This window comes from Anomaloglossus baeobatrachus, chromosome 1 (assembly GCF_048569485.1).
Source record: "Anomaloglossus baeobatrachus isolate aAnoBae1 chromosome 1, aAnoBae1.hap1, whole genome shotgun sequence".
Taxonomy (NCBI): Eukaryota; Metazoa; Chordata; class Amphibia; order Anura; family Aromobatidae; genus Anomaloglossus; species Anomaloglossus baeobatrachus.
The window spans coordinates 393941795-393951844 of record NC_134353.1 but is presented as its reverse complement, the minus strand read 5'-3'; the positions used below and the strand labels follow the sequence as shown (position 1 = coordinate 393951844).

General features: G+C 42.3%; 1 protein-coding gene across 1 annotated transcript in view; it reads left to right on the top strand.

Moving 5' to 3' along the window:
• LOC142315639 (AP-1 complex subunit mu-1) overlaps positions 1-10050 on the top strand; it is a 127987-nt gene that overhangs the window by 35335 nt on the left and 82602 nt on the right. Inside the window, exon 6 of the mRNA XM_075352562.1 lies at positions 5145-5271. Within this exon, the coding sequence (XP_075208677.1) occupies positions 5145-5271 (127 nt within the window). The remainder of the gene's footprint in view (positions 1-5144; positions 5272-10050) is intronic.

The following is a 10050-nucleotide window of genomic DNA, read 5'->3' as shown; positions in this document are numbered from 1 at the left end:
CACACCTTGATTGAACATGTCCCTTTTGTTACATTATTTTCAGGGGTACCATCATTTCTGTCCAGGCGTATTTCATGAGTTTTTTTATTTATTTTATTTATTTTTTTTTAAATTCTGTGGAATCATGGTTGAAAAGCAATGTCTGACTTTCATTTGTTCATTTTCATAAATATATTATTTATTATTACTTTTGTCAGAGTCAAGTTATTTCTGTGACCATTGTGGGTTTTTCTTTCACTAAATGAGGGGGACCAACAATTTTGACCACGTGTGTATGTTTTCATAGTCAAGGCTCAACAATATGAAATTCTGTGAAGCACTATGGGTTCCAATTGCTCACCACACATGTAGATAAATTCCTTAGGGGGGGGGTCTACTTTCCAACACATGTGGGGAGTTTCCACTTTTTAGGCACATCAGTGGCTATGCAAACTCAACATGGAGTCCACTATCAATTCAACAATTTTTACTCCAAAATTCAAATGGCGCTCCTTCCCTTCTGACCTTTGCCGTGCGCCCAAGCAGTAGTTTTCCACGACATATGAGGTATCTCTGTACTCAGGAGAAATTGCACAACAATATTATTGGACTATTTTCTGTTCTTAAGGCAACTTTACACACTGCGATATCTGTACCGATATCGCTAGTGTGGGTACCCGCCCCCATCAGTTGTGCGACACGGGCAAATCACTGCCCGTGGCGCACAACATCGCCCAGAGCTGTCACACATACCTGCCTGCGACGTCGCTCTGACCGGCGAACCGCCTCCTTTCTAAGGGGGCGGTTCGTTCAGCGTCACAGCGACATCAGCGTCACTGAACCGTCGCCCAATAGCAGGGGAGGGGCGGAGTTGAGCGGGACGTAACATCCCGCCCACCTCTTTCCTTCCGCATTGTGGCCGAGAGGCAGGTAAGAAGAGCTTCCTCGTTCCTGCGGCGTCACACGGAGCGATGTGTGCTGCCACAGGAACGAGGAACAACTTCGTTACTGCAGCAGTAACGATATTTGAGAATGGACCCCCATGTCACTGATGAGCGATTTTGCACGTTTTTGCGATGATGCAAAATCGCTCATAGGTGTCACACGCAACGGCATCGCTAATGCGGCCGGATGTGCGTCACAAATTCCGTGTCCCCAACGACAACGCATTGGCGATGTCGTAGTGTGTAAAGCCCCCTTTACTCTTGAAAAAAGGAAAAAAAAATTGTGATAAAGCAACATTTTTGTAGTAAAAATGTATTTTTTAATCTTCACGGTTCAGTATTATGAAATTATTTTTATCTACATACATTTCTTGATGGGTCTAGTTTCTGAAATAAGACAAAACAATCACTTATCTCTGGGAGATCAGGGATTGTCATATCTTTAAACTCATATCTTTAAACTCATATCTTTAAACAATTGTCATATCTTTTAAACTCATCAAGAGTTCGATATAGACTAAAAGGGCCACTTAATATGGTGGTTTCCTAATAAGAGCCACTCCTTGGCTAGGTCCTTCTCGGCTATATCTGGCTATTTTCCGTGTCAAGACTCCTAACAGAGGCTCCATGGACTTTTTTCATTCGTTTCTGAAATAGGGTCACTTGTGGGGGAGCTCCACTGTCTAGGCACCTCTGGGCTCTCCAGACTCTACATGGCGTCCTCTATTCCAGACAATTTTGTGTTCCAAAATTGAAATAGTGCTCCATCCCTTCCGAGCCCTGCCATGCATAATTTGACTTTTGGCACAAAATTGTCTAGAATCGATAGCGCACACCATGTCACGTTTGCAGAGCCCCTGATGTATAGTAATTAAACAATGGAAACTCCTCACATGTGACCCCATATTGAAAACTACACCCCTGATGGAATTTATCTAAAGGTTTGGTGACCTCCTTGAATAAGGTGTTATGCTGAAACTAGTCATGTCCTGATGAGGTCTCCAATCAGAACTATCGTTCTGCACTCATGGCGTTTGTGGAACCCTTGGTGTCCTGATCCCAGCCTGTCTGCTGACCGTAGAGAAACAGCGCAAACCGAAGCAAGAGCTGGTGTTTTATCTACGGTATGTGGTTGGGAAGAGGTTACAAACATAAAAATTCTAAACCTGAAAATTGCCCAAATTTCGATATTTTCACAAACATAAAAAAAATTGTACCTAAATTACTCACTATCTTGATGTAGAATTAGTCAGAAAAAAACAATCTCAGAATCGTCAGGATCAGTGGAAGCGTATATTATTTCTGTGCTGTATTAAGCTGCTGTAAGACTCTGTTCCCTGCCTCTCCTCCGTGCCTTATCTGTTGCTGTGGCCATTACCAGCTTTGTATACATGGATACTGTTATATGTCTGTGTCTAGGTTGGAGCTTGACCTAGTATGCGTTTGTATCCGAGGTAATAGAGCAGGAATGTGTAGACTGCGGGGGACGTATGTGTCCTTTTGGAAATGAAAAGGTTTTTGCTAATAATTTATCTTGGCTGATGATTAAGAGTTGCTGACCTTGCCTTCCATAGATTTATGCAGCAGGTGGGCAGATTACAAATGAAACTTTCTACATATAGTATGATCCATTTTGCCTTCTAAAGTGTCTTTCTAGTCTACTTGTTAGAACTGTTGGTTTTCCATGGCTGGGAGGCTTAGGAATGGAGGGTATGTATGTGTTACCTTATTGCTCCATACCCATTATACTCGTAGTTCTATTCTAAACCAATCCCTATTGCAGCTCTGAGCTTGCAGCTAATGGCCACCATCAGTTAGTGACCTGCAGAAAACTAGATGAACTTTTACCTTAAGGCTATGTGCCCACGGGGACAGTGTCCTGCGGATATATCCGCAGGACATTCCGCAGGAGCTCCCAGGAAACCGCACCACAACATTTGTCTGTTTCCATGCTGCGGAATGTCCTGCGGATATGGTGCGGGCATTCTGCATTGAGGATACAGTACCATGGCTTCAGCACTGCATCCTCAATGCAGAACAAGTGCTGCAGTGATCGGGGAGTTCATACTCGCCTCCATCACGCAGCACCTCGCTTTCCGGCGGCCGTGTCACTGTCAGCGTCTGCAGGAGAAGGTGGGCGGGCCTGAACTAGCTCCGGCTGTCACATGACCGGAGCTCGTGCAGGCGCCGCCCACCTCTTCCTTCCTGTGCCTGGATCCACCGCGCTGCTGTACACCGAACGGAGAAAGTGACTCGGGTGTCTGCTATCAAGGCAAGTAAGTATATGGGACCCTGCGGAGAAATCCGCAGGAATAATTGACATGCTGCTGATTTTTCCGCAATGAAATCCGCATTATTTCCGCTGCGGAAAAATCCGCAGCGTGGGCACAGCAGTTTCCAAATGCCATAGAAATGGCTGGGGAGTAGCTGTGCTGCAGATTTTTGAAAAATCCGCGGCAAATTCCGCGCATTTTCCGCAGCGTGGCCACATAGCTTTAGGATATGGTAAGCTGCAGTGCTTGCCCAATTATTGTACTGGGCTAGACAACCCTTTTACATTAGATTTATGGGACTTGGGCACACTCTTGGCTGATTCTGCTATTTTTCTCTGAGACTTATAGTTAGTAGGGAATGGGTAGTGATTTTCCCCCATCTCTATCTTTGGATTTTTAGATTTTATTGGTTGGATTTTTGCTACTTGCACAGCATCTAGTGATAATTATGTAAGGACTAGATTGTACTTCTAATGGGCACTCCTTGTCACATTACTGATGTGGGCCCACCGGAGGCTGTAAGGACTACATTGGACCTCTAATGGGCACTCCTTGTCACATTGCAGATGTGAGCCCATAGTAGCCTGTAAGGACTAGATTGGACCTATAATGGGTACTCCTATTGTCACATTACTATGTGGGCCCACAGCAGCCTGTAAGGACTAGATTGGACCTCTAATGGGTACTCACATTGTCACATTATGGATGTGGGCTCCCAGCAGGCTGTAAGGACTACATTGTATTTCTAATGGGCACTCATTGTCACATTACTGATGTGGGCCCACAGCAGGCTGTAAGGACTACATTGGACCTCTAATGGGCACTCCTTGTCACATTACAGATGAGAGCCACAGCAGCCTGTAAGGACTAGATTGGACCTTTAGTGGGTACTCATTGTCACATTACGGATGTGGGCCCAAAGCAACCTGTTGTAACGCCTGCCTGGATCAACAGACTCAGGGGGATGTAATAGACAGACTAGAGGGAAGCCACTCACCAAGCAGGACCCCCAGAACCCTGAAACCCTTTAACCCCTATACTGGGATTTGGCATTACACAGGGCCCTGGAGATCACTACCTGTGGAAGGCTGCAGTCCGATGAGAGTAGTCGTCAGGCAGGGTCAAACCAGGAATAGCAGAACAGGGACAGAATCAGCAGACAAGGACGTAATCAAAAAACGGAGCAAAATCAAATCCGGATCGGGCAGCGAGGTACAAAAGCAGCAGGCAGAAGGGTAGTCAGAAAACACACAGAAGTCAGCACACAGGAATCACAAAACAGAATAGGGTGGACCAGGAGCCAGGAAATCAGAACCATCTCTGGCAGTGGTCATGTGACAGGAGGGGGGAATAAGAAGGGTGTGGTGTCTTCCCATTGGCTGTAGCTGAACGCTGGCAACTTCAGCTGGAAGACACACGCCACCCATAGTCAGCCAGCGGTACTGCAGATCCCAAGATAACCCAGCCCAGTGGATGATTGGAGCCTGCGCCCACCGGTGCCGCTGGCATCGACTCCTCTCCTATCATCAGCACCATCCACGGCAGGAACACGGCGTCGCCTGGTGATTGGAGCAGAAGTCGCTGAAGCAGACTCCAGCGGTGACGTAACACCTGTAAGGACTAGATTGGACCTCTAATGGGTACTCACATTGTCACATTACCGATATAGGCTCCCAGCAGGCTGTAAGGACTAGATTGTACTTCTAATGGGCACTCATTGTCACATTACAGATGAGGGCCACAGTAGGCTGTAAGGACTAGATTGGACCTCTAATGCACATCCAATCTACATAGATCGATTGAATAGAGTGCATGCAAGGCTGAAGTGTTAAACATGCTTCTAGTCCACGTCAGTATTTTTTGTTTTGAAAAACGCCATTTGTTGTTTATTCTTCATTGGACAGTGCATCATGATAAATCTAAAATGTTCTTTTCCATTTTATCTTAGGTGAGTGCCAATGGAAATGTCCTGCGAAGTGAGATAGTTGGGTCCATTAAAATGAGAGTCTTTCTATCCGGAATGCCTGAACTGCGCCTTGGGTTGAATGACAAAGTTCTCTTTGAAAATACAGGACGTAAGAAAACTATTTGCTTGTGCATTTTACAGCTTTTATAAAAATATAAATTGTATAATCCACGTACCCTGTAATCTAAACTCATATGGACCAAAGTTATCAGCACAATACCTCTAGGTTCTGCAGTGGGCTTATTGGCCTCAATTCATCCTTGCCTTTAAGCCCTGTGCGCACTTGCCGTTTTTTGCCGCGGATTTTCTGCGGTTTTGCTGCATCTTTCGCTGCAGAAAATGTTCATAACTTCTCTGCAGTGATTCACCAGCAAATGCTATGGGAAAAAAAATGCTGTGCGCACTAGGTGGATTTTGACAGCTGCATGTTTTGCTGCGGGATTCCCACATCAAAAACAATTGCATGTCACTTCTTTTCCGCAGGTAGCTGTGGGATTTCATTGCATTGACTGTACTGTAATCATGAAATCCCGCGGGGAATAACACAGGTAGCAAATTCTGTGCGGTTCCTTGCGTTTTCCTGCGTTATTCCCTGCGATTTTTCGGGACATAATGTTCATCACTGCCCTGCGTCTTGCAGGGAAGTGATGTCATTATGACAGGAAGAGGAAGCGGAGCAGAGAGTAAACACACACATCAGACACAGACATATAGTAAACACATACATATCACACTCACACACAGACAGACATATAGAATGCACATAGAAATCAAACGGGGATATATATATATATATATATATATATATATATATATATATATATATATATATATATATATATATATATATATATATATATATATATATATATATATATATATATATATATATATATATATATATATATATATATATATATATATATATATATATATATACATATATACATATATATATACATACATACATACATACATACATACATACATACATACATACATACATACATACATACATACATACATACATACATACATACATACATACATACATACATACACATATATATATATATATATATAGAAAAAAAACGCGGGCCTCCGCTGTATTTTTACCGTCCAGCCGAGGTAAACACACAGCGGCGGCCCGGTATTCTCAGGCTGGGGAGGGCGAGGGCCAGGGTTAATTGCCCTCCCTCTCCCCCCCCCCCCCCCCCCGCAGCCGAGAATATCAGCCTGCAGCTGCCCCGGGACTGTCGCATCCATCATGCGACAGTCCCGGAGTGCCTTCCAGATTGCCGTGATGTGGTGCAATCCAGGTAATAAGGAGTTAAGTGGCAGCGCATCGCTGCCATTTAAGTCCAGGCTTTATCATGGCAGCGTCTATGAGATAGCTTACATGATTAACCTGTAAGTAAAGTGACTAAACACACACCGAAAAATCCTTTATTTTAAATAAAAGACAAAAAAGACCCCTCTTTCACCCCTTTATTAACCCCCCCCCAACACAGCTCCGGCGTAATCCACGCAGGTCCCATGACGCTTGCATCCAGCCGCGACTGACACTGTACTGAATGCAGCCTCGTATCGAGCCTGTAGAGGTAACCACAGGTCATTTCTCACGCTCGGTAATGTGAACACACTACCGACCATGAGAACTGCAGTGTCCTCACAGGGACTCTGATCTGTCCTCTATCAATCAATAGATAATCTATTGATTATCTATCCTATCTATCCATCCTTCTATCTATCCATTATCTATCTATTTCTCTATCTATCTATATCAGAAGGAAATTACTTTTTTTTTTTTTTTTTTTTCTTCCCAAAGTGCTTTATTGCATTTAATGCATTAAAACACATGTACCAACCCGCGTAAAAAACGCACCAAAATGCAATAAAACGCATGCGGATTTCGGTGCTTTTTTTTGCTTTTTTTTTTTTTTTTTGCGGGTGCGGTAATCCTTCAGTGCCTGCGGAATTTTCTTAAGAAAATTCCTTTTTCCAGTGCGCACAGGGCCTTACACCTATTTTTTGTCTCGTTTTGAGTGTGTTGCTTTTTTTTGTTTGCACCCAATTCATTATTTCATTTGTGCCTTTTTAAAGTTTATTTGATATATTTTTTTGTTGTTTTATCTGTTATGTGGGCAAAATCTAGTGACTTCAGATGTTTCCTCCTAATTCATCAATTGCGACTTCTTATAAATTCATAAAATTACACACCACTCCCCTTTAGTCCACCGGAGGGATCTTTTTCATGTTATTCATAAAGTTGCATCTTTTGACTTTTTTTCTTCAAGCTTGCAAAAATGGTTAATGACAAAAAGCCCCTTTTATGATTTTGTGCAAAATTCATAAACCGTGGGCGCCATTTTGATTAATTTGGCACATTAAATACCTCAAGAAAAAAACTAAGTGACTTAAAAAAAGGCAAATGTTGAATTAGGGTCTTTAAGTTTTATTTTGTCCATAATTCAAAACTTAAAGTTTCTATTGACAGAATTGTGTAACTGACGATGAGAACCTGTCACCAGCAAAGATGCCTCCAGTTTTTGCCCTCTTTTTGTTTCCACTGCTTCCCTGAGTATGTTTGGTTTTTTTTTTGTTTTACATCCACTATATGGTTCTAGAGATACGTGTTATTTTAGTTGTTGCTAATTTTTATGGTCTCAGAATCCTGTGAGCACCGACCCCTTAAAAATTAGCACTAAATAGAAAGAACCATATCTCGGAAACTATATGGTGGATTTAAAAATAAAAAAATAAGAGCAACTGACATTAAAATAATTTTGACCTTGCTTATAAAGAAACTGATGATTATTAAAAGGGTTGTTCCACCATTGGATGCGTTTTTAAAAACGTGTTCCTGTGCTGAGATAATCTTATATATGTGCCCCTGCTATATACTGTGTAAGGGTCGTGTCTGACCGTACAGGGACATGGTCTGATCATACCACATCTCCTGGGCTGAGATAATCTTATATATGTGCCCCTGCGATGTACTGTGTAAGGGTCGTGTCTGACCGTACAGGGACATGGTCTGATCATACCACCATTCCTGGGCTGAGGACACAGACACAGCCATTACACAGTACATAGCAGGGGCACATATATAAGATTATCTCAGCACAGGAACATTTTTTTTAAATTTTGTGAACACATCCCATTGTACAAATTATTATTATTATTCCAAGATCTGGGACAATCCTTTTAATTACGCTCTTAGTATGGTTACAGATTCAGTACTCTGCAAAATCTTCAGGCTGGTGTTGAAAAAATAGTGCAAAGTAAAAATGCTTTTATGATTCAATAATTTTTATTAGGTTTTCAAAGTTTATACATAAAACAGTTCTAACAAAAACAATAAAACAAAGTGCTGTATAGCATTACTTCATGCTATATCAAACAAATAATATACAGTAGACATATACAAAAAGAGAAACAAACAAATAACATTGGTAAAAACTATGACATACAGTCGGATTAAGTATTTACAAAGTATGATATTCAAATAATATGTCAGGAGATAATGCTTTTAAAGGGAACCTGTCAGGTACAAAATACACTTAGCACCACGAACAGTTCTGAGTGAATATTGCTAATCCCTGCCTAAACGTCCCTGTATCTAGTAGCATAGATAAAGAGATCTTTAGAAAAAGTAAGGTCATTAAATCCCTTGGCTAGTTGGCCCCATTAGCACGTAAGCATGCCCCTGTGGGCGTGCTAAAATGCTAATGAATGCACAGCGTCAGATGCATGGTCGCACTCACCTCTGCTGCCACCACGCCGATGCTGGATTTTGGCTCAGTGTGCATGACCTCAGACTTCCGGTATGCGCACTATGATGCCGGGTGTACGCGTCCCGGCTTCAAACTGGTATAGTGCACATGACGAAGTGCCAGGGACTTCTGATCATGCGCACTGACCCTATGCCCAGCGTTCTGAGGTGGTGCAACAGACACAGGTACGCGTATCCTCGCTGATGAGGATGCTGGCAGTGGGCATTGAGTGGCATGTTAATACGCCCCTGTGGGTTTGCTTACTTGCTAAGAGGACGTAATAAGTGCAGGAACTAATGCCCTTGCGATTAGTCCCTGCGCTCATTAGCATATCATAAAGGATCTTTAGAAATACTTTTCTAAAGATCTCTATCTATGCTACTAGATCCTGGGACAGTTAGGCAGTGATTAGCAATATACACCCAGAGCTGCTCGTGGTTGTTTATTTTTATTAATGTACACTATGTAGGTGAATGAACAAAAGAGAAATTTAAATCAAATCAATATTTGGTCTGCCTGGCCTCTGACTTCAAATCCACATCAAAGCATTAATTCTATGTACACTTGCACACAGTTTTTTTTAGGAACTTGGCATGGAGGTTATTCCAAACATCTTGGAGAACTAAGGACATATCTTTTGTTGATGTATAGTGCTTTGAAAAACCATATCCTTTGAATTTTCCACATTTTTTCACATTCCAGCCACAAACTTAATCGTATTTTATTTGATATGCCAACAGAAAGTAGCAAGTATTTGTGATGTGTAAAAGAAATGATACATGGTTGTCTAAATAATTTAAAAATATAAATCTGAAAATTGTGACATGCGTTTGTATTCAGCCCCCTTGAGCTGATATTGTGTGGGACCACCTTTCGCTGTCATTACTGCTGTAAGTCTTTTGGGGTATGTCTTTTCCATCTCCCGCAGTTAACGAGATTGACTTCAAGAAGATGGCCATGGCGCATGCACAGATCGCTGCAATGGACTTCAAGAAAATGGCTGTAGAGTCCTATCTACGCACACACCGCTTCCACGGCCATTTTCTTGAAGTTGATCTCGTCAACAGTGAAGATTTAAAGCAGCCCACAGATCAATGGCGCCTACACCCCAC